Genomic DNA, 21,453 nt, shown 5'->3' with positions numbered 1-21,453 from the left:
TTTTTTTGTAACAAGCATACTGTCTTTCTCCTTTATGTTTACTTAGTGTAAACATTGTATAATTATTTAAATCATCATATATCATTTTTATATTATTTATAAAGCTCCATTTGTAGATGTAAATCATTTATCGGGTTACTCAAAATACCTAGTTTCCCTATGTAAGAAATACCAGGGATAAACATCTCTAAACAATCATTGCACACTATTTTATTAGTAATTTTGGTGATACATGTGCTTTTCAGATACTTTTCACCTACTGTGGTTATCCTAAATAGGCTCAGAATGTGCCATGCCAAACGTGTGTTTTTAAAGCTTTGCCACAGACTTCACTTTCTTTTTGTTTCAGACAGTTCTTTTGTTGTGTGCCATTACACAAAAACATACCTAAAACATATAAACTGCAAATAAACTGTATATATAGCATGTATATGTGTGAATGTGCTTTGGGAAAGGACAATGCTTTAAATCTGAAAACACAGTAAAAATGGCTCTGGAAGGACAACAACTATTTAAACTGAAATATGTGATTTAAGCAGCACCAAAAAGAAAAAACATCATGTATAGATCCTCCTATCATACAGTATGTTCCCTTATATTAGGTTGAAAAACGTATTTACCAAATATAAACTGACACTGATCTCTGCTTATTTTGGAAGACAACTGCAAGAAGAATAAGTACCATGTTTCCCTGATTATAAGACATCCCCATCAAATAAGCCACCCCCGATTTTTGCTAAAATAATTAAAATAAGGCACCTCACCCGCGAATAAGACATCCTCCGATACCTGATACTGTGTGTGTCTCCTCGATGCTGGCTGCAGTGCAGAGCGAAACTGAAAGTAACAAGCCAGACCACGCACCCCCGCAATTCTGCACCAGGAAGCAAGCTGCTGATCCCTGCCCTAACGGAGTTACCTGGCCGTACAGTAGAAAAAAAGGTAAGTCAGTGAACAGAAGGGGACAATCAATGGCACAGAGTGATCAGAAGGGGACAATCAATGGCACAGAGTGAGTGATTTTCAACAATAAATGTGTACTGTAGTCTTCTTCATGGAAAAATAAGACATCCCCCTGAAAATAAGACCTAGGGCATATTTTGGCATTTCAAAAAATATAAGACAGTGCCTTATAATCGGGGAAACAGGGTAGAAGACATTGCCACTAAGTAAATAAAGCTGTTTCTTTGGAAAACATGAACAAAAAATTGTGTACCTTTGTGTGTGCCTTGATTTTACAATAGCAGGTTTAAGCATTTTTGTAAATAGTCACTGAGCTGTAGATAGCATTATATAAAGAAGTTGAAAGACCAAGTGTTAAAAATGAATCAGAGCCAAAAAAGAGGTAGGTGTGGCAGATCACACTGCGAATGTAATGGGATCTGTGTTCCCCCACAAAAGGATTTCCAGTGAGGACAAATGTATTTTACTTTAATGGTTATTGCGAATAAAGACATAAAAAACAAACCCCTTAAAGAAACTCCATAATAAGTCTAGATTTGTCTGTACTTAAAGAAAACATTTAAAATTGCATTGATGACAGCTTTGCAAATCTGTGTCAGGAGTCTGGGGCTAAAGGGGCTAAGATGCTAATTAAATGTATATCAACTGGAAAGGATGAATCTTAAAAAGAAAGAACAATTTACAGTAACGGCTGAATAAAAGGGAGCCAAATTCAACAGATGGACTACAACTTGAACAGTCAGCTTTAGAGTAGGGCATCAATGCCCTTTGTGGAGAGACTCTACCATATCCCTGCAGTAATCAGTTCAACAGTTGTAGATGAGGAAAAAAAATTGTAAGGCGCTAGGACTGTTTCCTGCAGTTTTTCTGGCACGTGAACCAAAATCGGTCATACTACTAGTAAAAACATTCCATACATCCCTTCGTTCGTATTGAATTCCTATTACTTTGTGGTGATGTTTATCACCTGAAGTATCATAAATAGACAAAGCCTGCACTGGACATCTGAGACTTACATCTGAGACAACTTACTGCCTAAGAGAGGTAGTAAAGTGACCCAAAAAACTTTTGATATGACAAGATATAAAAACTCACAAAAAACCAACAAGTAAGTCTCATTATTCTTTACACACACACATGTTGTGACAGTTGCAGTAAGAAAATGTCTGGGAAAGTGGTAGATTGTGTGTGTACATAGGTCCCAGATTTCTCTCCTCTGCACTACCATTTTAAAAATCCACTCCAGAATTTGGGGAAAAAGACTGAGCTCGTCAGTCCCCCCTATCCTGTTTTGGGAACCACATGTCTGTAATCGACCAAGGAAAGAAAAAGATATTTGTTGCTGAAAAGTCTGGTATCCTGTGTTGTGTAGTTTGAGACAATCATTAGGTTTGCTCCAGTAGAGAGGGTTTCTCCAGTTTATGTTGTAATTAGTCACCCTTCTAGTGGTATCTTTTGGTTTATGTTTGCTTTTGCTCAGGAAGGAAGATGAACCTACCGAACACTGAATATATATAGAACAACATTCAACAACTTAAAAACGATTTTAGTGACGCTTTAACTTTCACATCTTTAAGACACCGCAAGTTGATATATGGGAGGGAAAATGCATCAACTACAGGAGGGAGCTTTACAAATAATATGGTATATTAAATAATATGGTATATTAATATGGTATGGAGTAAGAATACATTTTCAGCAGAATTTACTTACAGTTTGCAAAAACGCAAAAAGACAAAGCATGATGGTCTGTTTTGACCAAGTTTAGGCAAACTTTTCTATATTTTTCCTATACTGAAACACATAGAAACTGCTAGAAATTTTAAATATCTAACTTCAAGATCTGTCAATAAATACCCTTGTTAGGAGTGTACCCCCACACTGTAAATATAAATGCTAATTTATGTTTTGAGAGAGTGTAAGCTCCTGCTCTGTGTGGCCAATCATTTGAAGCCTCCACCAGAAGTTGCTATGGGTTACGGTTACTGGCACTGACATTTTACTTGATACATGCAACAACAATAGTCCTGCATTGTAAGTGAAAGGTACCAAGGTTCCACTCACAACACCAAAGCTGTATAGAAGAGAAGCCACACCTCTAGACATCTCTAGGGCATCCTCAATGCAAGAGAATTTTATGGCAGATCCTGGAGCTTGGCCTAAAGTAGCAAAAAAATTGTTTAGCCATAAAAAAATCAAAATGTCTACTTGTATGGTACAGAAATTTCCATCTATGTGCATCAAGACAAAAGGTGTGCACAGTAGTGGTCTCTTTACATAACTGAGTCAAACATTTTAACATGTTGGCTCGTGGTGCTGACATTTTTACAATAGTAAATTATATTCGACTTACAATTTTGATAATAATTGGCGTAACATTTACTATTATATCCACACAATATCTCTCAAAATTACAGATACAAATAAATATATATACTGTATATATATATATATATATATATATATATATATATATAGTACATTTTTTCTTGGTACATACGCTAATTATTGCACTTGTTATTTTGATAGGATAATCAATGAATTTGTACCAATTGTACTAGAAGACTAAATGTTACTGCAAATATAATCTAAATTGTAAACCAATGGGTGTATTTTTATTATTGTAATACATTATTATTATTTATTTGTAGTGAAAACATTATATACCACTAAGCATGTTTTGTTTCTCTACTGATGGCATCACATGATGCTATGCATAGTATATAAAGTGAATACTTGTTACCAATAATTGTGATGAATATAAAATATTAATTATATGTTAGCCTTAGTAGAGTTACAGAAGTAAATTGTTCAGTTGTTTATATATTTTATATATGAGTTTATATATATATTTTTGCAGATTTTAATAAAAACACTTGGTATGTTTTTAAAATGTATTCATTAATTTTAATTTTGTGGAAACACCTATAAAAGTCCCATCATTTTGTATATGTTTATTAAAAAAAAGGCATGGAAAATTGTTTCAGTGTCTATGCTAATTATCATTCTCAAGTGTTTAGGGTGGTTTACAACTCCATGTGTTTCCATGGCAGTAATTGATTACCACCAGGGAATATTTGAGGGGAGTTTAAAATTCTTATTCAATAAACAGAGCTCATATTAAATATTCCATAAAAAAAAATGTATATGGACAAATCTATATAAAATGATACTGGCTATGGACGTATTTTTTATTTATTCACAGATTCTAAAGAGTTGACATTGTGTCCGGAAATTCCACCTAACTTAGGTAAGCTAACCATTCTGGCAATAATATTATTTAAAGTTATTTAAACCGTGAACTCAGTGCAAGAGTTGCTCTTTTTATTGAGAATAGAGTATGATGATCACAGATTTTTCAAGGTCACAGGAAAATCTTTTTTAGTGATAACAATGTCTTGCACAACCAATATATAGAGAGCTAAATGTAGCTTATAAATATTAGGCTTTGAATAGCCAGCCTAGGGTATAACCTTTTTTGGACCTAAGAGGTGCCATGTGCACAAAAACCCTGCTGCTTTTACCTCCAATTACTTCTGATCAATAACGCAACCACTAGGACATATACATTGGTTATCAAACATTTGATTCAGAAAAAAAGGGAAAACTGATTGGTACTTTGTATTCACTCTGGTAGCATAAAGGTCACTAACAGGTATTGTAGACAATGCAGGGATCTGAAGTGCCAGTGTCACAGTGGTCACAATGTGAGCCACTACAGGCCATTTAGAGCAGGGTGCTGGTTGGAAGCAATACAACCTCTGTTCTTAGTCCTTTGCACTGAATCTGAAAGTGCTCAGTTCACCCTAAATAGAGCAGATCTGTGAATAGAAATGTACCAGTTTACTTACAATTCTACATCCAAAAGTGGCCTTGGCATGTAAGTAAGCTAGACAAGTTTTGCAGCCGGAAATAGCCAACTACACTATACACCGTCTGCAAGTAGAAGTGATAGGGTGCCTCTAAAACATCTCACTTCTGCTGAAATTATCTTAGTAGGAGACACTTTTAATTTCCTGCTGAGACTAAGATTGTGGACAACAACTGCAGTCCTTGTCCCAGCATTTGCTTAGGTCATGGACAGGTGATCTGGGTATTGAATCTAACTTGGCAAGATAAAGGAATGTACTGTAAAGCTGCGTACACACTTGCAATTTTTGTCGTTGGAAAGGATCTTTCACGATTCTTTCCAACGACAAGGGGCTGCAAGATGCATGAACGATGCTGTACATACAGCACCGTTCATGCTCTATGGAGAGGGGAGGGGGGAGAGCGACGGAGCGGCCGGTCGTCCGGACGATGGACGACACCGACTGTACACACGGAAGATTTTCGCCCGATAATTGGCAGTTTGGAGGAAGAGGAATGCCTCAACTTTGTAAGGCACTGCAGAAAATTGCCCTAATTATTCCATACCGTAATCGGGACAAGCATCTTAAAACATGGCTGCATTATATGCATCCATTTCTTCAAAAGCAGCAAGGGGATTATGGAATATATGTAGTGGAGCAGGTAACATTCATCTTCACTTTGTTTACACAAAGGTCTTGTTTAACTTGAAAGGAATGCAAAGTGAAGGGAAGTAAAATGAGATCCAATCAGTTGCTTAACAGAGGGGAAAATTTAATTCATTACTAATACATGGAACCCGTGTCCACCATAGGGGCTATTTATGTATCTTTCTATATCTGTTTATACATTAGTTGTTTATCCCAGCTTTTAATTGCTAGCAATTTTAAAATGTGTGTGCTTAGCTCCTAAAACAATTACCATCTAGTATGAGCCTAAATATATAGATGAATATACATTAGGGGTGATTTACCAAAGAAGATTAAAGCTGCGTACACACGGCAAATTTTTCTCGCCCGATAATCGGTATCGGCCAATTATCGGGTGAAAATCTGCCGTGTGTACAGTCGGTCGTCGTCCATCGTCCGACGTCCGTCCTGGCGGATCCCCCGGACGATGGACGACGACCGATCCTAATGAAAGGGAAGGGGAGAGCGCGCAGCAGGGTGCCGCTCCGTCGCTCTCCCCCTCCCCTCTCCATAGAGCATGAACGGTGCTGTATGTACAGCATCGTTCATGCATCGTGCAGTCTTTTCTCATTGGAAAGGATCGTGAAAGATCCTTTCCAACGAGAAAAATTGCAGGTGTGTACGCAGCTTTAGGCTATGCATTCACTTGAATTATCTCCTTGCAAGGGAAAAATCACTTAGCTCAATGATTGTGGTGAAAGTTTACTATACAAAGAATACCCAACCATAGTTAGGCAAATGTAAGAAAAAACATGCATATGATTAGAAGGTTGAAGTCAGCAAAGCTTTATCTCTTTTACTAAACCAAGTCCCCTTTCGTAGTGGATAATTCACTTTACTACATTAACAGCCAATATCCCTTCAGAAATTAAACCTAATACAAAATCAGAATTAAACATGCTGTATATTAAGGAGTTTTTGTTTTTTGTTTTTTTCAATTTTTTCAAAATAGATTCAAACATCAGTATTGTAAGTACTCTTAAAATTACTCCAGCCCCACCTACTTATAGAGGAGATACCTGGATTCAAGGCCTTTAAGTAGAAGGTCCAAACATCTTAACAAAGGAAGTATATAAAAAGATATACAGATGACCTAGAAAGAGAAGTAAAATAAGCATGGGGGTGAAGAGGAGAGGGGTTGCACAGAAACATAATGGGAGAATGTATCATGGGTTGAAAGAAAAAAAAACAGTCTAACCTCTACACTCCATTTTATAATGAGTGATGTTGGTATCAACTCTCTTGGTGATTTTCCAGCAAGTTGTGTATTTGGGCCGTCAATAAATACATCTGCCTAATTTCTTGTATTCTAATATGTAAACCAAATTCTGAAGGGGGTGTCGCTGACTTCCATTTTAAAGTAATCAAACATTGTGCCACTGTCAACACATGGACAACCAGTTTGTATTGCATTTTAGATATATCATTAATAGGGAGTCCTAGTAATTATATTATCGGATCCCCCCAACCCCCCAAATTTGAGTTGCTAGTAACTTAGACAAAAGCTAATTAACTATTCCCCAAAATTAGGTTATCCGTGAACAACGTTCTGCTCTATGAAGAGGGGAGGGGGAGAATGACAGAGCGGCACCCCACTGCGCTCTCTCTCCCTTCATTTTCATTACGATCGTTCGTTGTCCATCATCCATCCATCCATGGATCCACCAGGACAGTCGTTCAGATGATGGACGACGAGCGCTGTACAGACGCCAGATTCTCGTCCGATATCAACCCCCAGCAGACTATCAGACGAGAAAAATTGCACGTGTGTACCTAGCCTAAGTCCTATGTTAGGAGATAAGTAATTAGTTGTCTGCCCTCTGTTTAGCAACTCACAGCATCTCCTGCTGTACAGGCTCCACTTAAGATATAACTTTTTTACTTTTCCCAGCAAATACACTGAGGTTGTGTGCAGCTGAAGGGGATTTTAGAGTGTGTAATAACTCAAGCTTTGATCAGTGCTCGGTGCAGAAGTACCACTTGCCCCCCTGATTCCCCTTCCTCTCAATGGCAGCCTTGGCATGAAAGGCAGTTTAGGATCCTTTACAGAGCCTACTACGCATTTACCATTACCTGCCATACTCCCACTGCAGCATCCTACAAATTGTCCAAAGTGCTTCAACCCCCCCTTGGTAATTTGGGCCATCTACCCTGGGGTTGTCCTTGAATAACTAATTTTTGGGAGCTCACATTTCCCTTCAATGACTCACTTCCACTCTCTGTACTGCATCATCATTTGATGCACAAAGTCTGTGATTTGAACATTTTTGGGAAAAGCAAACTAAATATATAATGACCATCTGGCTTCTGCATACCCCTCCCACTCTTTCACAATTAGTGTAAGTTCTTCATAAAGTATAAATGCTAGATTTGTCAGATCTCAAGCAAACACCTTAACACTGCCAACACCCCTAAAAGTCAGATACATGAAAAAGCAATTCATATTCATGGGACTTTAAAGACAGTACAATATATGTCATAAGGTAACCCAAACATACAAAGTAATGATAATAATAAAAAAACATCTTTTAATAAATACAATAAGATAAAAACAAGGGAAGACATGGGAATTTCAGTAAAATTCCCAATGCACAGTACCAGGCTGGTATTCATATAATTGATGTGTTATGGTGAGTTCTGATAATCCCATGCATTTCGCAGAACTAATCCGCTTCATCAGGGAGTATACATATACAGAACCTCAAATGAATAGACCACACTATAATATAAAACACGCAAATAGATTAATTCCTTTGTATCCCTGTTGCTCACATTATATAAATAGTATAATTAGTATACCTTTCAAGAACCAAACAAAGAAACCATATAGGGTACATACCAAAATATAATATCAGCTGTAACAGAGCCTGGCAAGGGTTGCAAATATGGGGAACGGGAGGACCCTCTCCAACAGCATAGGAGAAAGGCACTCAAATCAGGACAAACAGATGTTTCCAATAGCTCTATCAAGTAAAAACTTACTGGGAATTTATCAGCAACTGTAAACATTTAGATAGTGATACCATCAGTACCAATATCAATATATGTACATGTATAAATAAGGATCCCCCAGAAATATAATATGATTATAGGATGAACAATAAAGAGAGGATTACTTACATTTCATCAACTAGAATTGAGGTCCAAGAATGAGGGTCCCTTCTCCAGCTGTAGCCATGGGAAAAATATCCCATAGGGAGACAGGGGACTGCCATCCCTCCTAAATACAACCCTAATGCCAGGTTATCATGGGACTCGCTAATCGGCATCCTTCATGTGAAGGGCGCCGGTGAAAATGGCGCCAAAGCCAGGCAGCCAATTACCGGCTTCCTGGATCACTCTGATGACGTCAAAGGCAGAATTTGCATGCATGATAAGTCATTTAAAGGCAAACTTCCACCAAATCTCCATCCTAAAGTTAGAGGCCCAATTAATTGTACCACCTGTGGGGTAATCTATCTAGCCTTTTGCTCATAGAAAAGATATTATGTGGGCAAAATGAAACGCCCATTGCGAAAAGTATTTATGAGCACATTTATTCGATCAAAAATGGCAAGATTACCACACCCCTGAGTCAACATATAGCATTATAACATAACTTTGATCTAGACTCCATAGGATTTATTGCATTAGAAGAGATTAAACTAGATTCAAGAGGTGGGGATGTAAATAAACTGGCATTGCAAGCTGAAACCAGTTGCATTCATAAGTTAAAATCAAATTAATGACACATTTAGCTTCAAGTCATTTCTATGAAGGAAATGCATCCCCCCCTTCTGCCCCCAAACCCACAGAGTGTGTGAAAAGAACTTCATTCATCATTTTTTTACTTATTTGTATGCACTTATAGGTAAGTAACATTGTATCATATCTTGTTAGACTGGAATGTATTGTATTACCAACAAAGTGTATAAAAGTACTTGCTTCATTAAAATAGAAATTGTGTTGTTAATATTTTTTGTTGCTTTAAATGGTATTGTGCACTCCTGTCATAATAAACCCTATATATTGCAAAGGCAAACAAATTTTTTCTGGCATGTGTTCTCTTTATGGTTGCATTTTGGACCTTGTCCTTTTTGTTTCCTTTCCCTCTTCCCCAGCCCTTCCCCTCCCTCTTTCCCCCTCCATTATGTATCTGTACATTTTCTATATTTTATGTTTTTGGTCTCTCCTGCTTGGGCCCCATTTCCGGCGGCGCCCTTCACACGTGGGACGCCGATTAGCGGGCCCCATGATAACCTGGCATTAGGGTTGTATTTAAGGGGGATGGCAGTCCCCTGTCTCCCTATGGGATATTTTTCTCATGGCTACAGCTGGAGAAGGGACCCTCATTCTTGGACCTCAATTATAGTTGATGAAATGTAGGTAATCCTCTCCTTATTGTCCGTCCTATAATCATAAAATATTTCTGGGGGATCCTTATTTATACATGTACATATATTGATATTGGTACTGATGGTATCACTATCTAAATGTTTACAGTTGCTGATCAATTCCTAGTGAGTTCTTACTTGATAGAGATATAGATTTGAGTGCCTTTGTCCTATGCTGTTGGAGGGGGTCCTCCCATTTCCCATATTTGCATTCCTTTGCCAGGCTCAGTTACACCTTATTTTATATTTTGGTATGTAGCTATATGGTTTCTTTGTTTGGTTCTTGAAAGGCACACTAATTATACTATTTATAGAATGTGAAAAATGGTGATACAAAGGAATTAACTATTTGCTTGTTTTATATTATAGTGTGGTCTATTCATTTGGGGTTCTGTATATGTATAATCCCTGATGAAGCGTATTAGTTCTGTGAAACGAGTTGGATTATCAGAACTCATCATAACACATCAATGATATAAATACCAGCCTGGTACTGTGCACTTGGCATTTTACTGAAATTCCCACGACTTCCCTTGTTTTTATCTTATTGTATTTAATAAAAGATGTTTTTTTTAATATTATCATTACTTTGTATGTTTGAGTTACCTTATGACATATATTGAACTGCCTTTAAAGTCCCATGAACATAATTTGCTTTTTCATGTATCTAAGTTCTTCATAAACCTATGCTTATCAACCAGACAGATGCTTTCAAACACCCTAGCAGGCATCCTCACATGTTTTTTCAGGGTTGGTTACCATTAGGGATGAGCGAGAATGCCTCTGGGGCATACAAAGCCTGGGGATTGCAGTGGATTTCCAGGGCACTAGAGGTTAATTACCCTCTAGTGCCCAGGCATCGCAGTGAATTTTCAGGGCTGCATTCATTCATGCAGCCCTGGGAATCCTGTGTGTAATCCCTGGCACTAGAGGTTAAATGGGGACAAGTCTCCCCATTCAAAACCTCTAGTGCTCTCTGATTGGCTAAGGAAAGGAAAATCCTGATGATCACACACTGAGCTGATCAATGATTTTTCTTCTTGAAAAAAAATTTTTTTTAGTTAAAATTTGATCTCGTTTGGAAAAATTTACACTGGCTGTTCTCGCTTACAATTTCGGTAAACGAAAACGGCCGAATTCGCCGTGAGATCGAGTTTTAAAAACTCACTCACTCATCCCTAGTTACCATTATTATTACTATGACTGCAGACCAATTTCATGAAGCCATTGTACCTTTTCTTAATACTCCCTGGTATTATTCCTACACCCTCTCTTCATGCACTCCATGAAGTAGGCATCTATTATTTTATCTATATTTTATATCCAGGTCTCTCCCAGTAAGCTGTTGTTCCATGGGTAATACTGATGCCTGTCTTTGCATATTTAAACTCCTTTTTCTCTTTAACTCTTTTTGACAAAGTTTTTTCATGTTACCTTATATCATCCACACATCTATGTAATCATGGAACAACACTCTCCTAAAAATTGTTTAATGTTTTCATTATTTTAATTTCCTTCTGGCTCCCTATTTTTTTTGTAAAATAATAAGTCTTACCCTCTGTTTATATGCCTTTATGCCTATATGCCATTATATGCCTTTTTTGTGCTCAGTTATTCAGAAAAATCTCCCTCAGTCTTCCAGTGGCATTTTGGGTTATTCAGAATTTTTATGGGTGGATGTGATTTCATCCCCATTGTTATTCTGGGTTCAAGCTCATAATCCTCACATGTATTGTTTTAATTCAGATATTAATGAGAACCTAAAGAAAGAATTAAACCATCCCTTCTTTGTAGAAAATAATCACGCACTCAAACAATCTAAACGAACAAAGAACTGATATCCACTCCCTTTTGTCTCAGAGCTTTTCAAATGTTGTCAATCACCACCTAATTAGGATTAGAGAATGGGATTGACTGTAACCAGCTTTTTGAACTCATTTCATGCATTTTGTATGATGTTATGGTATGTAAGTTATGAAATTTGGACTTTGTAATGTTCCTGCAATTTTTCAGCACTTTGTAAATTACATCTTTAGAGATTTGCTTGATATATTCTTGATTGTTTACCTAGATGATTTTTTCATCTTCCTTCTATTTCTTGGGACTCACTGGGTCCACATCAAAAAAAGTTCTGCATTGGCTATATATCAACACTATCAACTTTTCATTAGAGCTGCAAAGTGTGAATTTGAGAAACAGTCAATACAGTTTTTGGGACTTATCACTTACCCTTACCATTGAGAATTGACATATTTTGGGACTTATTTCCATTGATGGAATTACCATGGATCCCCAGAAAGTGTCAGTAGTGTTGGATTGCCTAATCACTTTAAACAAGGGGTACAGCAATTTGCAGGTTTTGCAAATTTCAACTGAAGATGTATCTAAAAATTCTCATCCATCATTACTCCTTTCACCAAGTTGACAAAGAAATTACATTTCCTACAGCCAGGGGTATGCTTGGATACCTAACATTGTACACTGAACAGCTCAGCGTACATTAAAGAAAACATTGGGTACAGGCAGATGAATTTCTTTTAATGCATGAGGACATTGCCTGTCTCTTCTGCAATAAATACCTCACACATTTTTACACTTCATTCCACTTTGAGGCTGCAACTCTCTACCCTTCTTGCTGCATATTCTCAACCTGCTAGATATTCCCATTGTGATCTGTTGCTTGTTGTTAATTTGACCTTTACCTGTTTGTACCTTGTTGGATCTGCCTGAAGTATCATTACCTGACCTCTGCTTGTGTTGCTGACTTTGCCTCCTTTCGCACCTCTTAGTACCATGCTGGGACTGGCTGAACTATTATTAGTTGACCTCTGCTTGCCCTGCTTACTTTACCTCTTTTCTCACCCCTTGACACCACACTGGATTTGCCTAATGTCCAAATTGGTACCTTTGGTAACCTCCTTAGCGGTTCATTTCTGTCCGGTTTTATATGTCTAAAAGCGGTACATTGTTTTTCATGAAAAGCAGTATAATATAATAGTATGAGTATCATAAATTTTGAAAAACAAAATAATGTCAAAATAATAAATAAAATAAATAGAAAAAATTAAATAAAAATAAAAATATTATACTTATACTAATATACTGTAAAATAAATGTTCATGTAAAACAATGTACTGCTTTTACACATATAAATCCACTGTATTAAATACAGTTATTTTGTATTGAATGCACTACCAATAGATTTGAATTTCCCACCCCGCCCGAACGTCCGCACAAACTCATCGGGTGCAGAGAATGCCAGCCGGAGGAAGGAAGAAGACGTGAAGGACGATGGAGGATGCTGGCGGATCAGTTAAGCACTTTATTTACTATTGTTTTCCATAGGTTTACCTACCCCGAATATGACTCAGGGTTACCACTTCCAGCATTTTTTTTCTACCCAGAGTTACACTTGGGGTTACTGCTGGGGAGGCTAAAGGCGGCACTTACAGTATCTGATACTAATTTTTCTGTCCACCAGAAACATTTTCCCTATGTTCCCAGAAATTTTTGTTGGATTAGAAACCAACATTTTTTGGCACAGGTCATGCAAGCCCCTAGAAGTGTATTTCAATTCACAAATTTTTTCTTCATGATAACAAAATATTTGTTCCAACATATTTGCATGTTTTGATGTTTAAATACATTTTGCGATCATTCTATGGCACATAATTTTTAAATCTGTAAAGCAGAGTTAGTTAAAAAATGATTTTGGTTGCCTAATTTGATACAAGACTGTAAGGAATATTTTAGCTCCTGCACTGTGTGTTTGAGAAATAAATCAAAAAGTAAGAAATCTTGGAGCATGTTGAAATCCTTGCTTGAGAAACTATGGACTATAATTTCTTTGGATGTTACTGTACATTTTCTCTACAGTTCTTTAGTTCTGGACCAACTGGTAAATATCAACACCAACAGTTGCATATGAACTTGTACCCCCTGAGACTTAATGCATGGCACCGAATGGGCTATTTAAAAGCCCCATTCCACTTCTCCCTTGCTTAATAGTCTCAGAATAGACAGCTGGCATAAAGCATGCAAGTGCACAGGGTAGCGTATCTATATTAGTATTTTGATTAGAGGGGAGGGGAGGAAAAACATTGGCAGACTAAAATTCAGTTTTAGTGTTCTCTGGCTGTCATGTGTCTCTGGTTGTCATTCAGCTCAAATTAATGTAGATATTTTTTTTATATTTTGTAAAATTTTGAGAAAGCTTGTTTGCTTATGCTTGTGTAGCAAAAATGTTTTTTGTATATTTTTGCAATAATGTGATTTGAACTTGGCGGAAATGAAGAAAAACATAATCTGGAATACCATGTTCTAATTGATAGATTTGGTGCATTAAGACAATCCAATTTAAAAATGTAGTAGCACACGTTTTAGCATATGTTACAGCAACAATCAAATCTGAATGAGCCTGTAACAAGCTTGTTGGAGGCTTTTGGGGATAAAGATTTTTACAGCTGTTGTGATTACCTTAGTTAGTAGTCTACATCATAGTGCTTTTAGTTGCTCAGGACAGCCGCAACCTAACCAAACCTATCACAGAAAATATAAAAAGGCAACCTGTGCTGAAGAAATACAAAGGCTGCTTTTACTGACATCTCCAAATACTATTTACCTGGCTGCCATATAGTTTAGATAGAAATAATGGCAATTTCAATATTTATTAGTCACATGTTTCACTACTAGGAAGGTTAACTGTTACTTTTGTAATGTGAACCACTAAATAATTTAATCTTGAACCAAGTGGCAATGTATCATGCACAAATCAGTGTGTTGCCACTCACTTCCAATGGCTCTCAAACGCACTAAAGAAATCCACCTGTACTTCAGCATGATAACATTCAAATTGGTAATATGAAAAATACGTTCTTCTAATTAGGAAACACTTTTTCTTTTAAAATAATTTAAAAGAAATTTAAGATATGAGCTCATGTTTATTGAGGTTGGTTGTGGTAGCAGCTGGGTGGCTTTGCTTACACAGCACTTGTACAGAAAATTAGAGCACATAGGTAAAAATAATGTATATTATATTATCTTTTATTCTGCAGGTAGAAGATTCAACCTTTAACAGAGCTAAACTGATGAATGTTGGCTTTACAGAAGCCAGTAAAGATTATCACTATGATTGTTTTATCTTCAGTGATGTTGATATTATTCTCATGGATGAAAGAAATCTGTATCGATGCTCTCAAAACCCCAAACACATGGCCAATTCTTTGGACAAGTTCAATTTTAGGTAATGTCTTTGAAATACAATTTATGTTTTAAATTTTTTTAAATGTTTTACTTGAATGAGTGAGTCATACATTTAAAAAAAGGGTATCAAAATTTATAGGATATTTTATTGCAGAAGTAGATAGAGTAATACTTCTTTGCAGAAGATTTTTTTTGGTATTTAGGTAGTGTTGTACAGGAAACACAAACCAAGGAAGTGTATCAGAAATAGCAATGTCAGCATGACAAGATATGCTATTTGAGTTTGAAATGTAAAAAATAATGATGACATATATTCCAGATTACATCAGGAACATTATTATTATTATTATTATTATTATTATTATTAAACAGGATTTATATAGCGCCAACATATTACGCAGCGCTGTACATTAAATAGGGATTGCAAATGACAGACTAATACAGACAGTGATACAGGAGGAGAGGACCCTGCCCCGAAGAGCTTACAATCTAGTAGGTGGGGGAATTTCACACACAAAGGATGTGAGATATGTAGTGTGGGAAGTAGTGATGGTTTCAAATGAACATACCCTAATCCTGATTTGCAGTGGGTATAGAAAAAAATTACCACCTTCAAAATGTTTGCATATACAAGATACGTTTGTGGGTTGGAACAGCAAGAAACGGACATAGGTGATGAAGGAAAATACAACTAGAACCCAGGAGGGGAAGGGGTTGGAGAAAAAAAGTTGGGAGGGGGAATAGGAGAGAGGGAGAAAGGAAAAAAAGTTTGTAGGAAGACCGTGGAAAATCCGGCAGTGGAGTCAAGGTTTCGTTATATTTGAAAATTTGATTTTCACATTCGTCATGCTAAATATAGAGCAGGATTTAAGGTCCCCAGCAGGAATAGTATATGCTTTTCCCCATGGCATGGAATTTAATTTTTTTGCCACAGTTTCAATACCGCTGTAATAAAGCTGGAATTGTTTTAGTACAATATATTACACAAACTTATTATACAGTGTTTTAGTAGTGCCTAATAGTTAGGGTTTCCAATCTGTAAGAATTTATTTTATGTAGTACATAAGGGCTGGATAACAAGAGAAATTTATTTCAATTAGATAAGTTGACTTTTAACAGAAGCATTTTTGTGGCGCCCAGCAAAAGTCAAACTTGTTTTGGATATAATATAAAGGTCATTGTAAAGGATAAATAGTCAATTTGGTTTTGGCATTGTCTACATAAAGACCAGATATAGATGCAAATTGTTGAAAAAGTGAGGTTAGGTGGAAAAGTCAGAGGATTAGAGTCTGAAAGTTTAGCTGCAATACATACCTGTTGTTTACAGAGACTGGTTTTGGAATAACAAGTTCAGAAAACCTCAATAAATTGTTGTAAAACCACTAAGACCAGATTTTTTTGTGGGATTTAAGATTTTTATTTTGGTTTGGCTGATTAGCATGCTAAGAAAACTAGGGCGCACCACTTACAGTATACAAGTAACAAGAGTAGTATGGGTAGCAATATAGAATCAGCTGCATAAATTCAGATATCATGACCATTATGTATGTGAGCATCTGCATGTGCACGAAATCCAAGCTAGTTTTTGTTAGTTTTTGGCAAGCAATTTCTCCATGTTGATCTAACATCAGCCAAACCATTTATGATTTCCAGGTGCCTTCATTGGTTGCATTAAAATAGGCACACTAAATTTAACTGCAACCCTTTATAGAGAGGTGTGAAAAATGTACTGCCAGTAGTATTTTTGAATTTGGAATTAAGGCATCACCAAAGTAATTTAAGCGGTTAAAAATGCTACTAAACTCAAGAACAAAGAAAAAGTAATTAAAAAAAGGATTAGTTTAGAGTGCTGTGGTTGAATAGTATAATCAGTGTACAGTTAAGAAAAAATACTGACTGTGCTTAAGGAGTCTGAGAGTGTAACTGCAATACATACCCATTGTTAACAGAGACCAGTTTTGGAATGAGAAGCTCAGAAAAGCTATTACCTCTTATATTAAATTGATGTAAAACCACTAAGACCAGATTTTTGTTGGGTTTTGGATTTTTTTTTTGATAATAGTCAGTTTTTTTACAGGTTTGTGAGATATTGACTTCTCCATCTATGAGCCAGCATAGTGTCAGGATAGTGACCCTGTTCATAAAATTATATTAGGTCCATCAGATTTGTTTGTTAACTAAATTTGTGAAACATAAGTTCAAATAGTGTGTAATATGTTCATTTGTTATCCCAAGGTCAGCACTGGGGTTAGTTTTACAATGGGAGAGTAAATCCTAAACTCTATGTCAATCCATTTGTAGCCGTAGTTTTTTTCCTCCCTAAGGCTAAATGGGCGAATCAACCTCTAATGGTTGCCTAATGGACTTATTGGTAATTGGGCAGTCCACCAAATTAGTCAAGTGTATTGCTTCTAAAGACAGGTTATGGAGAGAAAGGAGGTAATAATTAGGGTAACAGAGATTGAGAAGGGAAGGTTATTAGAACAATGAAATGAAAGGACTTGGGTTGAATAACTTGCAAAGTTCAAGAGAGGGGGTAGAAGTTGTGACTAAGTCTTCATCCACGAGGTGGGTAGAAGTTTTTTTGAGGGAATTGGGGGAAGCCTTAAGTGTTACACTGCTCATATATTGCAAACCCTTTAAGACAGGCTTAAGTGGGGTTGAGCAGATAAGTAAAAAGACTACAATGCACTAATGAATAAATTAAGGGAGAGGCTATTCTGAATGAAACACAATGAGCTCTCTAGAGAAAAAGAGTAAGGGTATGAGGCAATGCATATAGAATAGAAGGGAATCTATAAAAAAATACTTCTCAATGAGCTTAGTTTTAAAAATACTAACCAGAAGAATTTTAGAAGACATGTGTCTAGCAAACAATTGAACCATGTACATGTTTATAAAGAGCCAGCAGGGAGAAAAGTTATAGCAGAACCTAAAAACAATTTACTAACACACAGGGGATTTGTGTTGTGCTCCATCGAATTTTCTACCTTTCTGTGGGTGGGAAATATAAGACTGGTTAAAGTAAATAAAAAGCAAAGATGTCATCTAAAATTACACTTAAAAACAATTTAAATCGCATGACCATGCTAGCCGGAGGGGAGCCGAACGAGGCGGACGCAACATACCTCGGCTCCCCAGGAGAATAGCTATACCGGCTTGCAGTGTTCTTCTCCGGCTCTTCCGAGACACAGAAGGGTCTCCTACATTGCCTGGGAACTGAGCGGCGGCGGGGGCAGTGGAGAGTGAGGAGACTGCCGCTCGCCACACACCCGGAGCAGGGGAGCCATAATTTCACACACACAGGGACAGAGGACCACACTTTAGAAGAGTCTTCTTATAATCCTGGGACACGGATGGACACGGACACCTGAGTGGCATTGTGGCTGTGGAGGGCTCTAGTTACTATCAGAGACTTCAAAGATGTTTTCCAAGGAAACTCCTAGCCCTTCACTTTCAACCTGTAAACATGGGAAGCCTGTCTTGGTGCCTTGTGCTAGATTGAATCGGATTTAATTGTGTTGTACCTGCAAGTTATGGATACTCGTATTTGCATTGTATATCAAGCCAATTTGACCCTCATACTGTGATTGCTGCTACTGAAATTGCCATCTGTATCTCGTACTAAGCTTAATTGGCCTATACATCACTGTGTTTGAAAATCCTTGGGAATCTATATCTGTATCCAGTATTAAGTCGCATGGGCCTATACACACACCACTGTGCTAGCAAATATTCTTCTGTATCTGCATCTGTATCCTGTGTTAGGTTGGTTGTTGTTAGGTTGAATCGGCCTATATACCACTGTGCCTGCAAGTTATTGAGATCGGCAATTGCTGCAAGTGACAGAAATTCGCATTTGTGTTGTATATCAAGTCGATTTGACCCCCATACTGTGATTGCTGCTACTGAAATTGGCATTGGTAACATGCACCAAGCTTAGTTGGCCTATACACCACTGTGCTTGAAAATTCCTTCAAATTTGCATCTGTATCCAGTACCAGGCCGTGTTGGCCTATACACTACTGTGTCAGCAAATATGTTTTTTTCCTTTTTCGTATTTTGTATCGAACCTAATTGGTTCCTGCAGTATTATATTTGCACCTTCCTGAATTTACATCTCATATTGGGCTGAACTGGCCATCACTGCAATATTTACACCATGGATAAATACATGGGGAAACACTAAGCCACAGCACTTTGCAAGCAAAATTCTAAATCAAAATCAAAGGCGCTCCAGAAATCTAGTGTGTCCTCTTTAACACTTTCCCCACTATCACCTGAATTAATACCTATTTGACACTCACAAGACCTGTCTACCTCTAATCTTGAGGCATCCATGTCTTCATCAGTGCCCAATGCCACAGCAGCAGAGGTGATAAAATCTCTTACACCATACTTTGACAAAAAATTTCTCTACCCTCCAGGCCACAGTTGAAACAGCATTGGTGACCATTGCTTCCAATACTACATGTACAGTGGAACTGGAACAGAGGATGAGTGATCTTGAGGACCAAGCACTGGAAACAAAAGGCAAACTTATCACTCACACCAAGCTGATGTCTTCATTAGAAGAAAAAGTTGAAGTTGATCCAGAAAATAAAAACAGGTGCTCCAATCTACACATAATTGGCATTTTGGAATCTTGGAAAGGGCAAGATCTAATTAAATGTATCACGGTTGATATGCCATTGGCGCTTAACCTCACACCTCTGACCATGCGGGCTTTGGAAAGGGTTAATCGAGTAGGTCCTGAGCACCCCACACACAACCAGAGGCCTTGGCCAGTAATTGCAAAGTTTTTTCACGCTCTAGACAAGGAATCGCTGCTATCAGCATATCGCAAACACCATGACCTAAAAGTGGGTGAGGACAAACTTCTCCCCATCGGTAGCCCAAAGATGCAAACAGTTTGTACCTGTTTGCCGCCTCCTCGCAGAAAAAGGAATGCATTTTGCTTTATTGTACCCGGAAAAACTTAGATTCCAGTGGGAAGCTGAAAACAAGTTGTTTGATGACCCCCAACTTGCGATGAACTTTATTAATCAGGACTGAGGACAACTGAGGACAACTCCCAGGAAACGTAAGATATATGATGGACACTAAACGCTGGTATTATTTTTTCTTTTTTTTTTTTCTCTTAAGTTTAATGTTATGGCTCTTGATGGCTATTTAGGTTGGAAGCCCCGTATAGTATGCTTTTGCTATTATACTATTTTGACCTGCATACCTGTGTTTCATCTGAAATACTATATTCTTTCAGTGGATTTTAATATAAAAAATTTTGGAAATTGTGTTACAGCGTTTACCCCACTGCCTGGAATAGATGGCAGGGATTTTAATTTATATATTTAAAACAGGGGAATTGGAATATAAGTAAACGTGAAGTAAATGTGATTAATGCACTTCAGGTGTTTGTTATGGTAGGAGATACAGATTTTGTAATTTGGTTATATTTGTGCACTACGACTACTGATTTGTTTGAGGATTTGATTGACCCCTACTGACTGGGATTGGGATTGCTCTTTTTTGAGAAAGATCTGCTGGTTGTTTTCTGTTTTGGTTACCACCATGACATCCCCGCCACGTATTTCTCCCCACATGGTGACCAGTTCTCAAACTAATTTACACTTGATATACTGGAATGTGGCTGGTCTTAACAGTCCCCAAAAGCGTAAAAAAGTACTCACACATTTAAAATGCAGAAAACCTGATATTGTGTTTCTGCAGGAAAGTCATTGGAAAACAGGTGACACTGCAACTTTGCGTGACACTTGGATTGGGGACAAAATTGCCACCACTTATGTCACTAAGAAAAGAGGAGTGGCTATTCTCTTGAACAAAAATCTCCCCTATAAGGTTATTACTACCTTATTGGACGAGGAGAGTAGATATGTGATACTAGTGTTGGAACTGGTAGGACAAAGGTACACGTTATGTTCCATTTATTCCCCTACTGGCAATTCAAATTCATTTTAGGCATCTCTCACACAAAAATTTCTAGAAGAAAACTATCTGAATTTGATAGTGGCTGGTGATTTTAATGCCATAGTGGACCCTGCCTTAGACCGCTCTGGTCTAGCCCAAAGTACACCGAGGACTACTTCAGGGGGACTCCAGCGTTCATTGACTACCTTGGCGGATGCTTGGCGGTTCCTTAACCCTGATGAAAAAAGCTACACCTGTTATTCTAAATCCCATATGTCTTTTTCAAGAATTGATTATATTCTAATTGATGAATTTCTCTACTCTAGAGTTTCTGACGCATTACTGGCGGATTTTACTATATCTGACCATGCTCCTGTTGTTTTGATCTTAGATCTTCCCCAAGGCATTAATAGGACATTTCAATGGAGGTTCCTAACATATTTATTAGG

At 37.3% G+C, this 21,453-nt stretch overlaps 1 protein-coding gene across 1 annotated transcript in view; it reads left to right on the top strand.

Moving 5' to 3' along the window:
* Positions 1-5,262: 5,262 nt before the first annotated feature.
* Positions 5,263-21,453, top strand: part of LOC140327413 (beta-1,4-galactosyltransferase 1-like) — a 35,990-nt gene continuing 19,799 nt past the window's right edge. Inside the window, exons 1-2 of the mRNA XM_072406797.1 lie at positions 5,263-5,475; positions 14,929-15,116. Of these exons, the coding sequence (XP_072262898.1) occupies positions 5,263-5,475; positions 14,929-15,116 (401 nt within the window). The remainder of the gene's footprint in view (positions 5,476-14,928; positions 15,117-21,453) is intronic.

The sequence above is a fragment of the Pyxicephalus adspersus genome, chromosome 3 (assembly GCF_032062135.1).
Source record: "Pyxicephalus adspersus chromosome 3, UCB_Pads_2.0, whole genome shotgun sequence".
NCBI lineage: Eukaryota > Metazoa > Chordata > Amphibia > Anura > Pyxicephalidae > Pyxicephalus > Pyxicephalus adspersus.
Note: the sequence above shows the minus strand (reverse complement) of the source record. Positions and strands in the feature narration are given on the sequence as shown.